General features: G+C 45.7%; 1 protein-coding gene across 1 annotated transcript; it reads right to left on the bottom strand.

Moving 5' to 3' along the window:
• Nucleotides 1-885: 885 nt before the first annotated feature.
• On the bottom strand, nucleotides 886-23,686 carry LOC132380934 (natural killer cell receptor 2B4-like). Its single transcript, XM_059949904.1, has 6 exons — nucleotides 23,576-23,686; nucleotides 22,498-22,830; nucleotides 18,148-18,432; nucleotides 10,943-11,080; nucleotides 7,409-7,484; nucleotides 886-3,928 (listed from the first exon to the last, which is right to left on the bottom strand). Exons 1-6 carry the CDS (start codon nucleotides 23,616-23,618, stop codon nucleotides 3,922-3,924), a joined length of 882 nt encoding a protein of 293 aa, XP_059805887.1. The 5' UTR covers nucleotides 23,619-23,686; the 3' UTR covers nucleotides 886-3,921.
• Between the last annotated feature and the right edge of the window lie 380 nt (nucleotides 23,687-24,066).

Below are 24,066 nucleotides of genomic sequence, written 5' to 3' on the forward strand. Positions count from 1 at the left end.
GTGTCTTACACAGTAAGAACTGAATCAAAATACTTATTGAGTTCATTCACCATTTCCTCATTACTACCTCTCAGTGTCATTTTCTGGTGGTTGATATGCACTCTTACCTCTCTTCGGCTTCTTTCAGCAGTGAATTCCAGATCCAAAGTGAATCACTGCACAGTGCGTTCTGGACCCAGAGTAATTCGCCCAGGTCCTAATGCAATGTACAATAGACTGTTTGGACACTGGCTAAGATAGACTGGAAAGGCAGGGTGTCGAGAGTTGGGCAAGGTTGGATCACTCTAAGTACCATGTCAATTTGCAGAGGTTGAGAACGGCTTCTCTGGCAGTGAAATCTAGGCTTGGAGCGATTTGCCATGGTGGGGCCCTGTTCCGAGTGCGAGGTTGGGATAATTTAAATGCCAGCCCACATAGTCTAGGGAGGGGCTCCTCTCTCTGCTACTCTAAGGCTGTGTGAATGACCCCAGCTACTGTGCTTTGTGTCTGCGAACTTTGTGGCAAATTGCCCCACTAATATGATAAACTAAATGCCAAAAGTTTGGGCCTATTCCAAGCTGCTCCAGAGATTTGTATCTAAGGACTCAACTTAGTTTGGAATGATGTTGTTACTCGCTTCTACTGTTTGCATGATTTGTTTTTTTTTGCTCTTTCTCTGTGTTCACTTGGGTTTGGTCTTTTTAAAAAAAATGAGCTCTTTCGGGTTCCGTGCTTTGTGGCTGCCTGTTAAGCAAACAAATCTCAAGGTTGTATAATTTATACATTAATTGATAATAAATACACTTTGAATCTTCTACACTTCATATACCTGAAAAAAAATTGTTTCCTGTTTTAGTACGTGGTGTGCATTTGGTTCACAATGACAGACAAGGAGGCTCATTAATTCAACAATTGTTTTATTGTGATAAACACAAAACAGACCAGGCACCGTGATCCGGAGAGAGAACCCAACCAGTCGCATACAGATGAGGAGGTGACCATCACACACCCCGGTTACAATTAGAATGACCCTCAAAAAGACAAACAAATGACTGTATAAATCAAGCTAAAATGTAACAACAAATGAACTGGAACTTCCCACCATAATCCCACAAAAGCATTTTAACAGAAGAACAATAAACAGTACTAGCCATTAGAGATGCAGGGCAGGTTGTTGATCATGCCCCCCCTCGAGCATCACAATATTATTGTCTAGCTTACTTTCATATTTACTCTTTCCTCTTATTGTTTTTTTTGTTTTTTATTGTGTTTTAAAAGCTTTGCATTCTTCTAGCTCCCTACTAGTTTGTGCTATATTACAGTACTGTACAAAAGTCTTAGGCACATGTATAGGCTCCCTAGCTAGACACATATGCTCAAGGCTTTTGCACGGTACTGTATTTGTCAATGTGAAGCACAAAGTGTGTTTGTAAATATGGTGGCAGCAAAGGAATGGCAAGTGTGGAGTGCCACAGGAAGGGTATGGGATAGGTGGCAGTGAAGGAGTGCTAAGGCCGGAGTTGGTACAGGTGCAGACACACACACAGCCCTGAGACACAAGGCAAGGTTACTTGGTTCCAAACAATTGGTTGATTAATCATTACAGAATGCATCTCTGGTGCTTCCTACTCCCTTCCTCTCCCAACCATGAATTCCCTCTCCCTTCCCACCCTCAGACAAGAATCAGGGTTATCATTATTCACATATGTCATGATGTTTTTTGTGGCAGCAATACAGTGTAATACTTAAAATTGCTACAGCATTGTGCAAAAATCTTAGGCACTTACATTAGCTATATATACTGCACATGACTAACACTTTTGAACAGTACTGTATATGCCCTCTCTTTTGCTTTCATCCTTTCTTTGACTTCCATGGTAGTCTCATCCTCCATTTAGAATACTTCATCTTTGGGATGTATCTATCCTGCATCTTCCTTTATTTAAGCTCCCTAAGCAAATTGGTTTCATTACGTAACATCCAATCCAGAATTGCCTTTATCCTGAGTGGCTCAACCGCAAGCTGCTCTAAAAACCATCTCATAGGCAATCTACAAATCCATTCTCTTGGGATCCAACCAACCTGATTTTCCCAATCTATCTGCATAGTGAAATCCCTCATGACTATTATGACATTGTCTTTTATTATCGCACATCCTGGCTACTGTTCGGAGGCCAGTATATAACTCCCATTGGGGTTTCTTAACTCTACCGACAAGGATTCTATATCTTCGGTTCAATAGGTACCTTTTCCTAAGGACTTGATTTATTATTAACGGAACCATTGCACCCTTTCTGCCTACCCCATTGTTACAATATCTATGCTGAGCTCCCAACTATGGCCTTCTTTCAGATATGATTCAGTGATGCTGATGTTGGGGAAGTCCAGAACGAGGGGTCACAGTTTAAGGATAAAGGGGAAGCCTTTTAAGACTGAGATGAGGAAAAACTTCTTCACACAGAGAGTGGTGAATCTGTGGAATTCTCTGCCACAGGTAACAGTTGAGGCTGGTTCATTGGCCATATTTAAGAGGAAGTTAGATATGGCCCTTGTGACTAAAGGGATCAGGGGGTATGGAGAGAAAGCAGGTACAGGGTTCTGAGTTGGATGATCAGCCATGATCATACTGAATGGCGGTGCAGGCTCGAAGGGCTGAATGGCGTACTCCTGCATCTATTTTCTAAGTTTCTATGATGTCCACAACAGTATACCTGCCAATTTCTAACTGCGCTACAAGATTATCTACTTTATTCCGTAAACTACATGCATTCAAATATAGCACCTTCAGTCCTGTATTCATCATCTTTTTCAATTTTGCCATGTTACAGTAAATTCTTATCCCTTTCTAAACTACACATTGCATCTACTTGTATACCACCTGCCTCATCCTCTATCACTCCAGTCCCTACACCCCCCCCCCCCCGCCAACTAAGTTTAAACCTCTCCAATAACTCTAGCAAACCTGCCTGTCAGAATATTAGTCACCCTCGATGCTTCATCTGGATATGCTGATCTTTAATCCGTAAATATGACCCTGAATCCAAGAAACTGACCGAAAGTTTAACATCCTGACACAACCCCAATCACTAACCCCAGACTTTTGTCTTTTATTCTTTATCCCAGTTCCTGAATCATTCTCTGATCCCTAATACTAGACTGTGATTCCCATTCCTAAATCATGAATGATCCAAACTCTAATACACAATCATACTCTGGTCCCTACCTCTAATTCACATATGTACCACAGACTGTGATCCTCAACTGCAGATGGCCCCACTCCAGCAGATACTCCATCCTAGATTTAGACCCCTAATTCCAGACTTGACTCCTATCAACTCTGGACTCTCGCTCCTAAATCCCACAGTATGTCTCCAGTCCAGCTCAAGACATTCAACCTTAGACCATGAATCCCGACCACACCCCATCCCAAGACACTAGTCTTTAATCTGAACATGGTCTCACAAATAATCCCAGATAAAACTTCTATCCAACCACAGGCCCTGCTCTCTAATTCTGAATTCACCAAAGATTCCCATACTAAATCAGCTGGTATCATAGTCTGTAGGTCCCCAGCAGAGAGGCTGGGTGTTATGTTTCTTATCCACTCATCAGAGTTGTGATTTTGTGATTTCTCATCACAAAATGCAGGTACGTAGTGCCCAGAACAGCAGTGTGGCATGACCCCTCCCTTCCCGAACATCCCTTCTGAGTCAAGACACTCAATATGAGTTGAAAAAATGCTGTTTACTGGAGAAACAATGCAGCAAATTCAAACCAAGCATATGAGCGGCACCTTGGAAGTAAATTGAGTGCACTCAACTGATGCCCAGCTCATCCTCAGTTGTGTCAATCATAGAACGGGGGTTGGGACTGGTAAGGGGATTGCTGTAGTCCCAGGAGCTCGGCTGAGCAAGGTGTGCATAAGCAGCGTTTCGGGAATGCTCACCCACTAAGGAAGAAGCAGAGAAGAGAACTTGTTTTAAGATGGACTCCATGAGGTACATTCAAGATGGATGGGCAGTGTAGACAAGACAGTGGTGAGGTTACCTCAGCACAGACAAACCTGTGAATGCACAGATGAGGAGTGATAAAGCAGACAGGGCCTATACTCCTCAGATACACCAAGTGATCTCAACAAATGGTGAAAAATTCATTCACTTTTTGGGGGGTATCCTTGGCGCTATCATTGTCCAGCAGTTTTGTTTATATTTTATATATCAAATTAAATTTTATTCATAATAAATATATTTACAAGATTAAACCATACATTGCCCTTTCAATCTTACATTCATAGACAATGTGTTAAATACTGCTCTATTAAACCAAAAGGACTGTTCCCACTCATGGCCACCTTGCAATGGCTACATCAAGCTTCAGTGCGTTCTTCAGCATGAATTCCTGCAGCCTGAAATGTGCTGGCAGGACAAGTTTCAGATGGATCCAAAGGGCGTTTTCTCTGAGATGATCTACCAGCTGCACTTGATGTCCATCTCAGTGCGTATCCCTTGGATCATCCCATAGATCAAAGATGCTTGGGATGAACTGTGACACAAGCCCTTGCATCTTTTTCCACACCCTTCTTGCAAATGCAGTCTGCAAGAAGGAGATCAACAGTCTCATCCCCACTATAATCATCTCAAAGACATCACACAGTCTCTAGGCATGCAGGATGGATCTGACTGGGAGAGCCTCTCTCAACACAGGGCATGCAAGGTCTCGATGCCTGTTGCTGAGATCTGGCGTTGAGATGACCCATTGTGCTCATGTCAGCATTTCATTATCACAAGAGTTTATGCAGATGCTTAAAGTCCAGAGCAACACATACAAAATGCCGGAAGAACTCAGCAGGCCAGGCATCATCTATGGAAATGAATAAATATTCAGTGCTTCAAACCCAAGGATCTCGGCCTGAATCGTCGACTGTTTATTCATTTCCATAGATGCTGCTGGAACTGCTCAGTTCCTCCAGAGTATAAAAACTCTGCTCAGCATTTATTTCCTATCCTGTCTGCCCTTGATACCATTCCCCCCAATCCCCTGGGTGAGCTAATTTTCTGAGCAGTCCTTCTGGTGAAAGTGCTCCCACAGTATTACTGGGATGAAGTTCCAGGATTTAGTCCCAGTGATCTCAAGTCCATATATTAATTGAAAAGTGAGTTTTGGTATTCATCAGAATCATGGCTGATCTTCTCCCACACATTTTCCTGCACTATTCTCGTATCATTTGTTCCTCTGAATATGCAAAAATCCATAGATCCGTTTCAAGTGCAACGACTAAGTCACTTCAGTCTTCTAGGCATTGCATTCCTAAGGTTCAATACTCCTGAGTGATAAAATTCCTCTTCATCACAGTCCAAAATGGTTTACCCCTGAGGCTGAGTTGAATTCCAAGTTAAAGATCAACACAAAATGCTGAAAGATTTTAGCAGGTCAAGCAGAATCTATGGTGAGGAATAAACAGTCTATATTTTGAGATGAAACCCTTCATCAGGACTCATCAGGCTATTGCCTCACCTTTGGAGATTTCCTCCTCCATAGTATCTAATCTCATTGTTCCTCACTAAAGATGTTGGGTTTTCTGTGGGTTTGATGGTGAGGTTGGGAGTAGCATGGAAAGAGTGGAGCATGCATTCAGAGGGGGTGAGGGAATTGATAAAGCTGAGATATTTAACATCCTGTTGTGAGTTGGAGATGAAAAGATCCAGGGCTGGAAGAGGCCAGAAAGGGGTGTCTAAGAGGAGGATAACCTGAGGAGAGAATGGCCTAAGGCAAGAGAAGAGATCATTGGGGATGGGGAGGATTCCAGACAAATAAGTAGGCCTGTGATGGAAGCAACAGAAGATGGACTCAAGTCATGGTGGGTGTGGAATTTGTTGATGTATGGGTGCAAGAGGAACAAAGGTAAGGCCCCTGCTGAGAACAAAACATTCTGTTTCAAAGATAGCAAGGCCTGATGAAGTGTCTTGGCCCAAAACATCAACTATCTGTTCTCCACTATGGATGCAGCCTGATCTGATGACTTCCTCCAGTATTTTGTGTGTGCATCCAGATTTCAAGCATCTGTCTTGTCTCCAAGTTCTGGATAGTGTGTGATTTCAATGAGAACCTGCATGTGGTGTTTCCCTGTACTTAATTGATACAAGAACCCGCATGTGGTGTTCCCCTGGCTGGGGTGCCCAGATCACAGAATGAGGGATAAGTTATTCATGACAGAGATGACAGAGTCTTTGGAATTATCTCCCCCAGAGGCCATGAGGGCTCATTTGCTAAGGAGATTCAGTATAGAGATTGCTTGTTTTTTGGATATTGAGGGATGTGGGTTAACTGCAGAAGATGGGGCTGAAGGCAATAGATCAGTTGTGATATTAGTGAATGGGACAGCAAGATCAAGGGGCTGAATGGCCTTCTGATTCCATTTCTTAAACTCACATTGGCAGTCCCTTATCTCTCGAAGCATGTTAAGAAAACCTACCACAACTCTCTCTTAAATGATCTTACATCTTTTCCAAAAGGTGGATCTCAGGATGGACACAAGGCTACAGCTGGTTTATAAATGCTCACCCTAACTATCTTGGTCTTGTATTCCTGACCAAGCTTATAAACTCATGGTCTAATAGGATTCCACAATAATTTGCCTGACCTGCCCTGTCACTTTGATAAGAACATGAGAGATAGGAACAGGATTATAACATTCAAACCCTTGCTCCCGCTCCTCCATTTAATCCCTCTTCTCCTACTTCCACACACACCTTAATTCCCTAAATAGTCAAAAATAGTGACCTCTGTCCTGAAATCCCTCAGCAATTGAGGCCCCACGGTCTCTGATGGACTGAACTCCCTACCGGCTGAAGCAATTTCCCCTCAGTCTTACAAATTCCACCTGTCTCATTATTGCAGTGCAACTGTGAGCTGTCCCAGCTGGCTGGAATCATCAGTACTGTTTGCTATCCTAAATTTAGGATTATCAACAGAGTCTGGAAAAATACTCTGTGCTCCATGTCCAGATCATAAACACCATTAAGGCATGGACTCTTCACTACTGACTCCTATCGTCCACACTGACTAGTTCATATAAATCCCAGCTTTCTGTCGCTAAAAAAATAAATGATTTAGTAGCATGGGGAAAAGGTGCAAAGATCTCACTGGAGGTGGAATGGCATGAGGACAATAACATCCTCTTGTTCATATGAAGGGCTTCCTCTACCCCTGTATAAAATGCTTGAGAGGAGATGAATGGCTTCTCTCAAACCCTGTGTTTCTTGAAGAAGGCAGAATGAAGCTTCACACATTACCGAAACATTGAAAAGTCAGAGTGGTCTGGCTAATTTTCCCTGAGACGCCATATCAGGTCCAATGCAGTAATGTGTAGACTACCCTCTCCACCCACCTCACACTCTACCTGCCAAAGGACAGTACACAGCCCTCTCACCTTTCTGGATTTTCAGCAGGCGGTGGAATGACGAAGCCAAAAACAGGATACTGGGTGACTGGCGGACTGAACCATTCTGAGGATGTGAAAAGGTACACGTGAGGCACTGGAGCAAAACTGCAGTCGCAGGGTGATCACACACACACACACACACACAATGATCACAGGCTCTCCACTCAGTGTGTGCATTCATTCTCTGTCCCTCCCTCACACTCACTCACGATGATCACAGGTTCTTCACTCACACAGTGAGTGTGTGCATTCAATCTCTCTCTCATATATACACACAATGTCCGAAGGCCAGGCAGTGTCTATGGAAAAGGGTAAACACTCAGCATTTTGGGTCGAATGTCCTGAAGAAGGATCTCGGCCAGAAATGTCAACCGTTTTCTCACTTCCATAGATGCTTAATTCCTCCAGCATTTTGTGTGTTGCTTTCCTACCAACTTCACGTTCTTGAACTGACCTGCATAACCATCACCTTACCTCCACATCAACACTACCAACCATGTCTTGCAAAATTATGGAATTGTCCGTTTATGGTTTTCCCCTTTGATGTCTTCTTTTGTGTGTTTTTTTTGTCATCATCTTGTTGAATTAATGTAAATTTATATGCTGTGTGTTTGCCTGACCTTACATGCCATTTTTCTTTCTACAATGAACTTCACTTGACCCAATGAATCCACATTCAGACACACCTGATCTTATATACTCACATACACCATGGACTCAAGCTCCCAAGGAAAAACTTTAATCAATGCGGGGAATAGAGACATGAGAAATTAGTGATCTGTGTGTTTCTATGGGCATATGTGCGCATGAATGCTTTTTATATTTGCAATTCCACGGGGAGTGCAGGAATGTGTATCAACATTCCAGCCATGTGGTTTGAGTACCTACGCAAGTGTGTGCCTCTGAGATTTGGGATTGGAGCAAAGTACAGAATGAGACAGAGTTAGATACAGGTGCAGCAGTCACAAATTGAGATGCAACAACAGAGAGATCTGACAGTAGTAACCCCCTGTTGTCTCCCACAGGTAAGTCCCAGGTTCCTCTACCCAGTGGTCTAAGAGGAGCTCCCTGAACCAGTGTCCAGGTCCAGATGAAAGGTTTCAACCATAATGTCAACAGCCACCATTGATGCTGTCTGTCCAGCTGAGTTCCTCCAGAAGTTTTTTTTAAAAATGACTGTGTATTGCATGCATTCACATCTACATTGAGCATGGCCTTCATTGTGTGACGGCTCCCAAAGCCTTGACTCCAATAACCAGGAGGGGTTGGAAAACAGCTCTTCCAAAATTCATCTGCCCACAGGATTTCATCTCCATCTGATGCTTGCTTCCTAAGAACATGCAAGTTCCACTCTCAATGGGTGCAAGACAGGTGCCATCTCAGTGAAGATCAGTGTCAAACAAGCCTGTATTTCCACCCTAACATTACCTCCCTGCTTCTTGCTACAATGCCACATCTTAGCTCCTTAAACTGCCTCTTCAGAATTCATAGGAACTGATTCAAGGCATGGTGACCACTCCAGGATCAAAGCCAGCCTGACCTCAATATCTTCAGTGTGCAGATATTGCTTGTGTTTGTGTGTACTCAGAGACCAAGCTTCAAGCATCATCTGCTTATTCACTGAAGTGCAAGAGGATGGGCCCACACTCAACATTCAACCACTTGTCACCACTACACAACAGATCCAAGGTGAGACGGTGGGAAATGGTAAACTGCTCAGAATCTACCTTTTGTTGAAAGAGAACATTGATGGTGACTTTCATCACCAGCTTCGATGCATCAGCATAGCCTCAGTTGATCATGGGATGCTTGAGAGTCAGAACCTTGGTCCTGGCACAAGTCACAGTTACTGGGCAGCAGTGAAGCCTGCCATCCTGACAGGCACCGCAAGCTACTGGAGAGATGTAATCAGCAGCATTGTCCCCACAAACCTTTCCCAATCCACTGGAAGGATCATTGAACCAATATCAGTGATCTATGTCAGTCTGACATCCCCAGCATAGAGGCCCCTGTTACACCCTGTCCCATCGGACAAACAATGTAATGCCAGGTTCCTCTAACACACATTCTCTGTTCCCAGCTCTATCATGGGAAGAGATCACTGGGCTGATAGAGGAAGTAACTCGAGGATATACTCAAAGTCTCCATAAAGAAACATAACATCCCCACTGCTCCAGCTCCATGGCTGCTCCAAGTGTAGAGGGAACGCTCAGGATGGGATTGGGAACCTCAGTATTGTGTATGGGGAGCACCCAGATTCCCTGCACAGATACGAGACTGCAGGTGCTGTAATCTGGAGAAAGAAAAAAAACAAAATGCTCTAGAGGAACTCAGTATCTGTGGAGGGAAAGGAACTGTTGACATTAAGATTTGCATCAATCCTTTCCCCAATAACTACTGTTGAATCTCCTCAATTCTTCAAGCAGGTTTTATGCTAATAACATTTTTTAGGTCTTAACCCCACCTCACTCAATCTTCCTATTCTGTCAGCCACTTCCCTGCCTGTCTGTGGAAAAGGTTCCGTATTGTGTTCAATTTAGGTCACCTCATTATAGGAAGGATGTGGAAGCTATGGAGAGGGTGCAGAGGAGATTTACCAGAATGTTGCCTGGTTTGGAGAACAAGTCATATGAAGCAAGGTTAGCAGAGCTGGGACTTTTCTCTTTGGAGTGTAGAAGAATGAGAGGGGACTTGATAGAGGTCTTGATAGATTATGAGAAGTATAGATAGGGTGGATAGTCAGTACCCATTTCCGAGGGCACCAATAGCAAACACCAGAGGGCATATGTACCAAATTAAGGGAGGGAAGTTTTGGGGAGACATCAGGGGTAAGTTTTTTTTTTTTTTTTTTTTTTTTTTTTTTTTACACAGAGGGTTGTGAGTGCCTGGAATGACTTGCCAGGGATGGTGGTGGAGGCTAAAACATTAGGGGTATTTAAGAGCCTCTTGGACAGGCACATAAATGAAAGAAAAATGGAGGGTTATGGGGTAGTGTGGGTTTAGTACTTTTTTTTTAAGGATTATATGGGTCAGCACAACATGGAGGGCTGAAGGACCTGTACAGTGCTGTAGTGTTCTATGGTTAACAGCAGTCACTTCAGAACCCGAGTGGAAGGGTCACTCTTGGATCCTAAGTAAAAAGAGATGCAGTGTAATACAGAATGGCAAGTAAAGTACTTCCGAGTGAGGTACGAGGGAGCACAAAGTACACAGAGCACACAACAGAACACAATGCAAGCAGAATGTGGAGCTTAATACAGAAAAGATATAACAGAAGATACAGAGTGTGATACTGTGCAATTGTGAACAATATACACTGAGACTGAGATACAGAGTTGCGACACAACACATCATGGAATTGGGAGGTGACAGAATTCAGAGGAACTGCAAACCATAGATTACGAAGCAGTGTATTAGAGGAAACCTCAGTGAGAGAGAGAGATAGAAGTGAGAATTAATGGGGATGTAGCATGAAGGAGGAGGGAATTCACAGCTGATAAACTGAGACCTCAGGACACTCACCTCGTCTGCTACGAAAGAACCATCTCACGTCTCTGCACCAGTTTAAGAAGCAGCAAAGAATCAGTAAGACTATCAGGATAAAGCCAAAAATTCCAATCACTACCAAGGCCCAGATAGGTAAAGACTTCGTATCAAACTCTGGAATATAAAACACAAAGTGTCCTTCATTCACCCAGTGTGTAGCATTCCTCTAGTCATTACATATTCCCAAGACCGACTCACACTATCCTGGTGAGAAAGAGATCAAACCTAGGCTGAAGACACAAGAGACTGCAGATGATGAAGCTGGAGAGCATAAGTCAAGTCAAGTCACTTTTTATTGTCATTTCGACCATAACTCCTGGTACAGTGCATAGTAAAAATGAGACAATGTTTTTCAGGACCATGGTGTTACATGACAGTACAAAAACTAGACTGAACTACGTAAAAAAAAATACAGAGAAAGCTACACTAGACTACAAACCTACACAGGACTGCGTAAAGTGCACAGATGTAGGCATTACAATAAATCATAACCAGGACAATAGGGCAAGGTGTCAGTCCAGGCTCTGGGTATTGAGTCTGACAGCTTGGGGGAAGAAACTGTTACATAGTCTGGTTGTGAGAGCCTGAATGCTTCGGAGCCTTTTCCCAGACGGCAGGAGGGAGAAGAGATTGTATGAGGGGTGCATGGGGTTAACCCAATAGGTTAAGCAGTATCCGCAGAGGCTGGTTACATTTCAGGTTAGGATGCAACCACATGACAGATCTGCTGACATGTATTCTTGCTCTGTATTTTACAACTACGGGGTGAGCATCTCGTATCCGATATGCTTAGGGCAGGAAGTGTTTCAGATCTTTTTGGGGATTTTGGAATACAGGTGTCCCCCTTTTTAAAAAGGTACAGCCTTCCTATGAAACCTTTCTTAAGCCGAAATGGTGTAAAGCGAAGAACCATTAACTTATATGGGAAAAATTTTTGTAAAAGCAGAAATTCTCTTTGTAATGTGAAAACAGGTTACTAATGTAGGTCTTTTGTAAACGTGAAGTGGCGTAAAGCGAACATTGGTAAAGTGGGGGGGCACCTGTATATAGTCAGAGAGTTTGGGATCACCATCATTTCTGACTCTGAATTTAAGTACTACCGATGAGCAGTCTACATCTTACACTTAATCATCACACATATGAACTTTACACTAAGAATTATTACATATCATTTATAAAGAAAACATAATGTATGCAGGGTAACAGAAGCAGCACAGCAGCATCAGGAGAATACTTAATCAGCTGTTGAACAACAAGAAACAATGAAACAAGAAACCTGTGATGCAGTGCTTTGATTAAAAGGTTATAGTACACTATTTGTAATTCTGTTTTTTTAGGTTTTATGTAAGATATAAAAACAAGCAGCATTGTAGACTTGTTAGATTTTCATCAGCAAGGTTCTTTGCGAACTTGCCAATGAATTTCTTTGCTGCTTCATACTCAGCAGATGATTTATCTTTAAAATATTTTAAATCTTTAAAAAATTTAATGCTGTACCTTTTCTTAATTTTTTTTTGCTAATTACCTGTGGAGCGATCATAATTACCTTCAATTTTCAGTTTATCGTGATAGATCTTTGCTTGTTTCATGATCAACATACTGTTAAGCAGCATATGTTCACACTGACACTGATGAATCCACTCTTTTAATACACGATTGTGATCTTCATTTTTCGCTTTATGCAGTGTTTTCATTAATTTTGGTCCATTACCTATGTGAGGTCACTTCTCAGAACTGTCTGCAGTGCTCAGAGGACTGCACATCACCTGGAAACCATCCTTCTGGAATTCTCCTTTGGTGACATCACGCCAGTGCTCAAAAAATTGGATTTTGAAGGAATGGGAATTTGGAATTTTGAATAATTCCTGTACTACATTTTTTCGTCTCTCGCTCTTTAGGCATTACTATTCACTCATTGACCAGATAACCTTGTGTATAACTCATGCCCATAGTCACACCAGTTTTACCCTATCAGAGATTAGTATCGTTAATCAAAGGTTGCAATGGGAATTAGAACAACTGGAAAAAATGGGCAAAGGACTAGCAGATGGAATTTAACTTGGAAAAGTGTTAAGAGATGCATCTTGAGAAATTAAAACCAGGGTGATACATACATAGTGAATGGCAGAACCCTGGGAAGGGTTGCTGAACTGAGAGACGTAGTTTTACAAGTGCATAGTTCACTGGAAGTTGCAATATACTAAAGAGGGTGGTGAAGAGAGTATGGAATACTTGCCTTCATTAGCTGTACCACTGAGAACAAGAGTTGGGATGTCATGTTACAGCTGTGCAAGATGTTGCTGAGACTGCAAATGGGTATTGTGTAGAGCTGTGTTCACTATAGGAATGATGTGATTAAGTTGGAGAGGTTGCAGAAAAGACTCACAAGGGTGTTGCCTGGACTCCAAGGCTTCAGTATTAAGGAGAGACTGTTTAGGCTGGAGCTGTTTCCCTTGGAGTTTGAGGGGTGATCTTATCAAGGTCTATAAAATCACAATGGCCATAGACTGTGTAGATAGTCATGGTCTTTTTCCTAGAGCAGAAAAGAGGGTCATCATCATCATTATGTGCTGTGTTTTATGACATGGGCAATTATGATCTCGTGACTATGAGGTGAATTTTTCTAACGAGTGGTTTGTCATTGCCTTCTGTGCAGAGTCGTTACAAGATGGGTAACCCCAGTCATTATCAATACATTTCAGAGATGGGAAAATGGCGGCATGATGGCAGCGCATGTGGCCACTCCAGGAATGAATATCTGTTATCTGTGAGTAGGGGTCATACACAATCCTGATTTGATGGAGACAGACGTGAGAAGCACGGAGGAACATCTAGTGAAACTTCTGACATGCCTGTTTTGCTGCCGCTGCTACTGTGCGATTGAGAAATCCCCGGGAGGAAGGCCCCAAATCCTTCGCTTTGCCTGTTGCTTGGCAGCCGGGGCCGGGGTTGAAGTGCTCGGCAGAGATGGTGCTTGGTGCTCAGTGTCAGAGGGCTGGTTGAAGGCTCGAAGTTTTTTGGACGGACTCAGAGTTGGTTGTGGTCGGGTGCTTCCAGAGGCTGCATCGGGAAGCTTTGCGGCGCTGGAGGTTCATGGCAGGAAGAGTTTTTCTTCCTTCTACCGTCTACATGAGATAATGGGCTATCGAGGACTTTGAGACTTTCTTTTACGTATCCATGGCCTACCCTTATAAATTACAGCATTGCTTTGCACTGTTGTAACTATATGTTATAATTATGTGGTTTTAGTTAGTTAGTCCTGGTCGGTCTTGTATTTCTGTGATATCATACTGGAGGAACATTGTATAATTTCTTAATGCATGCATTACTAAATGACAATAAACGAGGACTGAGTGTCCTCACAATCTAAAAAAATAAAAAAAAAGGATTGTCTGCCTGGCGTGAGTGATGGCATAACCAAGACTTGTGATAGGCATCAGCTGCTCATTCGACCATCCACTACCTGCTCCTATGTCTTCATATGATCCTGTTCGGGGGTAGGGGGCTAAATCTTGCCAAAGGGTGATCTGCAGGCCAGTGGAGGGAAGGAGTGCCTTACACCTCCTTTGGTAGAGATGCATCTCCACCCTGCCACACATGGAAAAGAGAGTACAGGTTTAAAATGAGAGGGAAGAAAGCTTAAAGAAGACATAAGGGGCAAGATTTTCCTACACAGCGCGGTGGATATATGGAACCTACTGTCAGAGGAAGTGTTAGAGGCAGTTACAATTACAGTGTTCAAGAAAAATCCATACAAAGATACATGGCTAGGAAACGTTTAGAGGGATTTAGACCAAATGCAAGCAGATGGGACTAGTTTAAATAGTCATCTTAGTCACAGCACAGACTCAGAATAGAGGGATATCCATTTAGAACAGAGATGAAGAGGAATTTCTTTAGTCAGAAAGTGGTGAATCTGAGGAATCCATTACCAGAGACACCTGTGGAGATCAAGTCATTGGGTATATTTGAAATGGAGGTTGATAGGTTCTCGATTAGTCAGGGTGCCAAAGGTTTTGGAGAGAAGGAAGGAAAATGGGGTAGAGAGGTATAATAAATCAGCCATGATGGAATGGCAGAGCAGACTGAGTAGGCTGAATGGCCTGATTCTATCTTATGGATGAGTCGGATCAAAGAGCCTGTTTCAATGCTGTAGAACTCTATGACCCTACTACTTATCTGCAGGCAAGCAACATTTACAAGCTACTAACCTTACATCATTGGAACATGGGAGGAAACCAGAGCATCCAGAGGAAATGCATGCAGTTACAGGGACAATGGGCAAACTCCACACAGACAGCAGCCTGGGTCTCCAGGGTGGTGCAGCAACAGATCTACAGTGGCACTCCTAACTGAACCCCTGTAACTCTATCATAACCTTAGTAGATGAGTTAGCCTGGATATAACTGGATTAGGGTGTCTTTGGCCCTATTCTTACCTGGATTAGACTGGGTCAGCTTATTTGACCTCTCACCCTAAATCAGTTTCAGTTTCATCTGGACTAGACTTAAGTAGTGATGAGAATAGACTAAGCCCAGGCTGATTCAGACTAGATAAATACATGGGGCAAGCAGAACCAGACCAAAGCCAACCTGGACTAAGAAGGGCAAGATTAGGACCAAACCCAGTGTGATCTAGACTTAGCAGAGGGAGAATGTGCTAATTAACCCCAATTAAATGAGATAAAACTGCAGGTAAACTCAGACTGACTCAGTGGAGAGTGGGGTCAAATGATGAGTGATCCAGACCAGGAGGAAGGTATGGGTAAAGGGCAGATTCTGAGGGTGTGAAAGGGGAATGAGAAATGGTAAACTGGCCAGAGAGAAAAATGGAAAAAGGCGGTGGGGGGCAAGATGGGAGTGGTTATATGACTATAAATAAATCACTGTTCAAGCCAACAGGTTGAAGACTACCAAGACAGAATACAAGGTGTTGCTCCTCCATTTTGTGTCTGGTCAACATGGCAGTAGAGGAAGCTGTGGACATCCATATCATTTTGGGAATGGGAAGGGAAATTAAAATGGCTGATTTCAGCGATAATACACTCAAAGTCCCTTCTAACAGCTAGGATTTCCTGGTGACCAGCCATTTTAAATCCTATCTCCATTTACCCAATGAAAGCAAAGGGTAGCAGTGAATGGGTGTTTCTTGGACTGGCTGGAGGTGACTAGTGGGGTACCACAGGGCTCTGTATTGGGACCACAGCTCTTTACGATTTATGTCAATGATTTAGATGAGGGCATTGAAAACTATATCAGCAAGTTTGCTGACGATACTAAACTGGGTGGCAGTGTGACATGCGAAGAGGACGTTAGGAGAATACAGGGAGACTTGGATAGGCTGAGTGAGTGGGCAGATACTTGGCAGATGTCATTCAATGTGAATAAATGTGAAGTTATCCACTTTGGAAGCAGGAACAAGAGGGCAGAGTATTGTCTGAACGGTGTAGAGTTAGGTAAGGGAGAAATGCAAAGAGACCTAGGAGTCCTAGTTCACCAGTCAATGAAGGTGAATGAGCAAGTGCAACAGGCAGTGAAGAGGGCAAATGGAATGTTGGCCTTTGTTACAAGGGGAATTGAATACAAGAGCAAGGATGTCCTTTTGAATTTGTACAGGGCCCTGGTGAGACCACACCTGGAATATTGTGTACAGTTTTGGTCTCCAGGTTTAAGGAAGGACATTCTGGCAATTGAGGAAGTGCAGCGTAGATTCACTAGGTTGATTCCTGGGATGGCAGGGCTGTCTTATGCAGAGAGATTGGAGAGATTGGGCTTGTACACGCTGGAATTGAGGAGATTGAGAGGGGATCTGATTGAAACGTTTAAGATAATTAAAGGATTTGATAGGATTGAGGCAGGAAATATGTTCCAGATGTTGGGAGAGTCCAGTACCAGAGGGCATGGATTGAGAATAAGAGGTCAGTTATTTAAAACAGAGTTGAGGAAGAGCTTCTTCTCCCAGAGAGTTGTGGAGGTGTGGAATGCACTGCCTCGGAAGACGGTGGAGGCCAATTCTCTGGATGCTTTCAAGGAAGGAGCTGGATAGATATCTGATGGATAGGGGAATCAAGGGATATGGGGACAAGGCAGGGACTGGGTATTGATAGTGAATGATCAGCCATGATCTCAGAATGGCGGTGCAGACTCGAGGGGCCGAATGGTCTACTTCTGCACCTATTGTCTATTGTCTATTGACCCATATGTCTACAGCCTCCTCTACTGCCACACTGAGAGAAGCTGTAAATTAGAGGAACAATATATACCCAATTGATGGCATCAACATTGATTTCTCCACTGCCCACTGCTGACCCTGTTCAAACCCATGACATTTTCCTTTATCCACCTTGATCCTTTATCTCCTCTTTCCTCTCCCCCACCCTCACAGCCTACCCATCACCCACACCTTCCTCCCTCTGGTTCCCCATCTCCTTCCTTTTATTCCCTAGTTTACTCTCCTTTCCCATCGGATTCTTTCATCAACCTTCTGCCTCTTCCACCTATCACCTCCCAGCTTCTCACATCATTCCTTTGCCCCCGACCCCCACCTCGATTCATCTATCATCCACCAGCTTGGGCTCTTCCACTTCCCCCCCCTCCCCATCCTCAACATTTATTCTGGCTTCTTCCCTCTTTCTTTCTAGTTCTGATGAAGGGTCTTGGCCCGAAACATGTAACTTCCCAATAGAGATGCTGCCTGACCTGCTGAATTCATCCTGCAATTTGCATGCATTGCTCCAGATTTCCAGAATCAAAAGACTCTCATGTCACCGTCTTGATCAGAACAAAACTTTGGCCAACAGAAATTACTTGGAAGAAAACAGGGTCAAGCCCTGGCTGCCCTGGACTATCTCAAGGTGAGGAACAGGTAACTTGACCATCTGTAATGAGTGTGGGCCAACCAAGGCTAATCCCGACATTCACAGGATAAGTTGGAGCCGAACTCAAGCAGAGTTAGCTTTTCCTGGTGAACCAGGTCCAAGCTCATCAAGACCATCTTGGGAGAGACCAGGTCAAATCCCAGCAGTCCCACTCGAGTGAGAACAGTTAGGCAGTGGCATCCCGAGAAGGGGCTAGACACAGTGAAGGGGTGAAACATGCCCCACCACCACTTTGCACGCCCCCAATCAGAGTGAGCCAGACCCAAGCAGACCGCCCCGCCCCACCACCTAAACGGGGACAAACCTGGACTACAGTCCTGCTTCAGATTGATCTCCATGCTCCGCTCACTGATGGGGTTAGAGACAGTGCAACGGTACAGCAAGCGGCTGATGGCATCCACAACATTGATGGAGACGATGGTGTAACTGCCTTTGTTGCTGACGTTGTGCAGCTGCTCAGAGTTGAGTTCACAGCCGGCAGCTTGCCAAACAAATTGCAACCCACTGCCACGCTTGACCATGCAGTGCAGCAGGCAGGCCTTGTCCTCCTCCACTCGGGTCACCAGGATTGAGATATTCCCCACCGGCTCTGCAGGCACAACACAGAGGGTCAGCAAGAGGGAAAGAGGCCCTGTTAGTGAACTATTATCCCCCCCTCCCAGTAGAGTGCATGAGATACACCCGTCACTGCACACATGTGAGAGTGAGACTCTGGTCAGTGCACCGGTATCCCCAGAGAGAGGGGGAGACTGGTCAGTGTACAGATATCCCCTGAGAGAGAGGGACTGAGAGACACCGGTCAGTGTACAGATATCCCCCTGAGAGAGAGGGACTGAGAGACACCGGTCAGTGTACAGATATTCCCTGTGAGAGAGGAACTGAGAGACACCGATCAGTGTACAGATATCCCCCTGAGAGAGAGGGACTGAGAGACACTGGTCAGTGTTCAGATATCCTCCTGAATGAAATGGACTGAGATGCACCGGTCAGTGTACAGATATCCCTCGAGAGAGAGGGCCTGAGAGAGACCGGTAGGTGTACAGATATCCACCTGCGAAAGAGAGACTGAGAGACACCTGTCAGTGTACAGATATCCCCCTGAGAGAGAAGGACTGAAAGACACCAGTCAGTGTACAGATATCCCTGAGAGAGAGGGACAGAGAGACACCGGTCAGTGTACAGATATCCTCAGAGAGAGGGACTGAGAGACACCGGTCAGTGTACAGATATCCTCTGAGAGAGAGGGACTGAGAGACACCAGTCAGTGTACAGATATCCCCAGAGAGAGAGGGACTGAGAGACACCGGTCAGTGTACAGATATCCGCCTGAACGAGATGGACTGAGATGCACTGGTCAGTGTACAGATATCTCCCTGAGAGAGAGGGACTGAGAGACACCGGTCAGTGTATAGATATCTCCCTGAGAGGGACTGAGAGACACCGGTCAGTGTACAGATATCCCCCTGAGAGAGAGAGGGACTGAGAGACACCGGTCAGTGGACAGATATCCACCTGAGAGAGAGGGACTTAGAGACACCGGTCAGTGTACAGATATCTCCCTGAGAGAGAGGGACTGAGAGACACCGGTCAGTGTACAGATATCCACCTGCAAAAGAGAGACTCAGCGACACCTGTCAGTGTACAGATATTCCCCTGAGAGAGAGGGACTGAGAGACACCGGTCAGTGTACAGATATCTCCCTGAGAGAGAGGGACTGAGAGACACCGGTCAGTGTACAGATATTCCCCTGAGAGTGAGGGACTTAGAGACACCGGTCAGTGTACAGATATCCCCTGAGAGAGAGGGACTGAGAGACACAGGTCAGTGTACACATATCCCCCGAGAGAGAGGGACTGAGAGATACCGGTCAGTGTACAGATATCCTCTGAGAGAGAGGGACTGAGAGACAACGGTCAGTGTTCAGATATCCTCCTGAACGAGATGGACTGAGAGACACCGGTCAGTGTACAGATATCCCCTGAGAGAGAGGGACTGAGAGACACCGGTCAGTGTACAGATATCCCTGAGAGAAAGGGACTGAGAGACACCGGTCAGTTTACAGATATCCCTGAGAGACAGGGACTGAGAGACACCGGTCATGTACAGATATCCACGTGAGAGAGAAGGACTGAAAGACATCTCTCAGTGTACAGATATCCCCAGAGAGAGAGGGACTGAGAGACACTGGTCAGTGTACAGATGTCCCCTGCGAGACAGGGACTGAGAGACACTGGTCAGTGTACAGATATCCCCCGAGAGAGAGGGACTGAGAGACACCGGTCAGTGTACAGATATCCCCTGAGAGAGAGGGACTGAGAGACACCGGTCAGTGGACAGATATCCCCTGAGAGAGAGGGACTGAGAGACACCGGTCAGTGTACAGATATCCCCCTGAGAGAGAGGGACTGAGAGACACCGGTCAGTGTACAGATATTCCCTGTGAGAGAGGAACTGAGAGACACCGATCAGTGTACAGATATCCCCCTGAGAGAGAGGGACTGAGAGACACTGGTCAGTGTTCAGATATCCTCCTGAATGAAATGGACTGAGATGCACCGGTCAGTGTACAGATATCCCTCGAGAGAGAGGGCCTGAGAGAGACCGGTAGGTGTACAGATATCCACCTGCGAAAGAGAGACTGAGAGACACCTGTCAGTGTACAGATATCCCCCTGAGAGAGAAGGACTGAAAGACACCAGTCAGTGTACAGATATCCCTGAGAGAGAGGGACAGAGAGACACCGGTCAGTGTACAGATATCCTCTGAGAGAGAGGGACTGAGAGACACCGGTCAGTGTACAGATATCCTCTGAGAGAGAGGGACTGAGAGACACCAGTCAGTGTACAGATATCCCCAGAGAGAGAGGGACTGAGAGACACCGGTCAGTGTACAGATATCCGCCTGAACGAGATGGACTGAGATGCACTGGTCAGTGTACAGATATCTCCCTGAGAGAGAGGGACTGAGAGACACCGGTCAGTGTATAGATATCTCCCTGAGAGGGACTGAGAGACACCGGTCAGTGTACAGATATCCCCCTGAGAGAGAGAGGGACTGAGAGACACCGGTCAGTGGACAGATATCCACCTGAGAGAGAGGGACTGAGAGACACCGGTCAGTGTACAGATATTCCCCTGAGAGAGAGGGACTTAGAGACACCGGTCAGTGTACAGATATCTCCCTGAGAGAGAGGGACTGAGAGACACCGGTCAGTGTACAGATATCCCCTGAGAGAGAGGGACTGAGAGACACAGGTCAGTGTACACATATCCCCCGAGAGAGAGGGACTGAGAGATACCGGTCAGTGTACAGATATCCTCTGAGAGAGAGGGACTGAGAGACAACGGTCAGTGTTCAGATATCCTCCTGAACGAGATGGACTGAGAGACACCGGTCAGTGTACAGATATCCCCTGAGAGAGAGGGACTGAGAGACACCGGTCAGTGTACAGATATCCCTGAGAGAAAGGGACTGAGAGACACCGGTCAGTTTACAGATATCCCTGAGAGACAGGGACTGAGAGACACCGGTCATGTACAGATATCCACGTGAGAGAGAAGGACTGAAAGACATCTCTCAGTGTACAGATATCCCCAGAGAGAGAGGGACTGAGAGACACTGGTCAGTGTACAGATGTCCCCTGCGAGACAGGGACTGAGAGACACTGGTCAGTGTACAGATATCCCCCGAGAGAGAGGGACTGAGAGACACCGGTCAGTGTACAGATATCCCCTGAGAGAGAAAGACTTAGAGACACCTGTCAGTGTACAGATATCCCCCTGAGAGAGAAGGACTGAAAGACACCAGTCAGTGTACAGATATCCCCCTGAGAGAGAGGGACTGAGAGACACCAGTCAGTGTACAGATATCCCCTGAGAGAGAGGGACTGAGAGACACCGGTCAGTGTACAGATATCCCCCAGAGAGAGAGGGACTGAGAGACACCAGTCAGTGTACAGATATCCCCCTGAGAGAGAGGGACTGAGAGACACTGGTCAGTGTACAGATATCCCCTGAGAGAGAGGGACTGAGAGACACTGGTCAGTGTACAGATATCCCCTGAGAGAGAGGGACTGAAAGACACCCATAAGTGTACAGATATCCCCTGAGAGACACTGGTCAGTGTACAGATATCCCCGAGAGAGAAGGACTGAAAGAAACCCGTCACTGTATAGATATCATCCCAAGAGTGAAGAACTGAGAGACACTGGTCAGTGTCTCTGAAGGATATTTGGGAGAGATGAAGGACTGACGATATATGTCCCAATCAAGGTGGAAAGCGAGGGGTACCTGCTGATCTGCGGCGCACAGAACTGAAGGTTAAGGTACAACTCCAGAGGATAGTGCCTGTGCAAAATAGTAATTCCAAATGTTGTCAGACAAAAACAGACGCTTGACAGCAGCAGCAAGGCCAATACCTTCAGACAGCCGAGAATGATGGTGATTTCTCCGAGCTGCAGATTCACCGTAGATGTGCTGAATTCCTTTGTCATCTCTTTATTCACCAGTACAATATCTATTGCCTTAGCCCCAAAAAATACTCAGTTTTGACTTTTTTTATATATCCAAAGAAGTTTCACAATTTGTTTTCAGCTTCCTACTCACCCACTCTCCTTTTCATTTCAGATCAACAGGAGGAGCGAAGAACCACTCACCATAAACCTGCAGCTGTACGACACTGCGAATCATCTCATCCCAGATGTACCACACAACCGCGCGGTACAGACCACTGTCTGACAGCTTGGCAGCGAACAGCCGGAGCCCGTAGTCAGGCAGCATCTCCATTTGAGTGTCGAAGGGCGGGAGGCAAACTCTGCTTCTGTTGCCCAGCTTCTCGCACAGGGTGACAGTGGAGTCTGCACTCTGCCGGCGGTAACCCCACTGAACAATTTCAGGGTGGTGGGCTTTTAGGTTGGGTGTCAACGTCACCGAATGTCCAATGGTGGTGTTCACCACGTGGGAGGCTTTCCAGCGAGCCTGAGTCACATCTGGATGGGGATAGAGGGGGAGGGAAAGGGATGGATCAAAGACAGAGCAGGGTATGCAGGAAGCTCACAGGATGGGAATGAAGTAGCGGAGGCAGTGGGAGACTGAGGAGAGGGATGAGGGATGTGGCAGGTGAGGGGAAGGATATTAATTCCATTGTAGGACGAGGAAACTGCCCTCTGGACGGCAGAGAGCATGGATGCAAGCAGGAAGGGACTGAACTGGCAAAAATATGGCACAATATGCCATCACAGTAGATAAGTTACAGCACCAGTGACTTCCATTCAGTTCCAGCAGCTCTCTGAAAGAAGTTTACACATTCTCCCCATGACTGCATGGATTTCCTCAGGTATCCCACTGTTACTCCTAAAGACATATGGGTTAGTAAGTTAATGCTGTAACTGGGCTGCACATACTGACGTCGGAAGGGCCAGTTAACATCTATGCAACTCAGGCAATAAGCAAATAAATAAGAAAATACAGAATTTAAAAATAAAACCAGGTTGGAGAGTTGGATTTGCGGATCTTGGGCGGAAGGTAGAAGCGGGTTGTGTGGGGCTGGGACACCAGAAGCTTTGGGAAATTGGAGGGAAGATGTCCCGAGTAAATGGGGTCAGTGAGTCTGGGCGAGATGGATGAAGTTGCGGTCGGAGTGGGGAAGGGCTGGTGTGAGTGGAACTGATACAGGGACAGACCGGAGGGGAATATCACGGGCAATACACCCCAATTCCCAAACCAGCCCCTCACCCGCCCACACCGCAAACTGAAGAAGCGTCGCCGCCAGCTGCATGGCGCCGCCTCCCGATCACCGTCACCCCGGTGACCACCGGCCAACAATCCGGCAGCTCCGCATCAGGCGGCTGCTCAACAAGGCGGGGTTTCATCCAATCAGAGGTCGCGGCACACAGAGTGACGAATCAGAGATCGCGGTGCACAGGGTGGCGAATCAGAGATTGCGGTGCACAGGGTGGCGAATCAGAGATCGCGGTGCACAGGGTGGCGAATCAGAGATCGCGGTGCACAGGGAGGCGAATCAGAGATCGCGGTGCACAGGGTGGCGAATCAGAGATTGCGGTGCACAGGGTGGCGAATCAGAGATCGCGGTGCACAGGGAGGCGAATCAGAGATCGCGGTGCACAGGGTGGCGAATCAGAGATTGCGGTGCACAGGGTGGCGAATCAGAGATCGCGGTGCACAGGGTGGCGAATCAGAGATCGCGGTGCACAGGGTGGCGAATC

Source organism: Hypanus sabinus, chromosome 25 (assembly GCF_030144855.1).
Source record: "Hypanus sabinus isolate sHypSab1 chromosome 25, sHypSab1.hap1, whole genome shotgun sequence".
NCBI classification, from domain to species: Eukaryota; Metazoa; Chordata; class Chondrichthyes; order Myliobatiformes; family Dasyatidae; genus Hypanus; species Hypanus sabinus.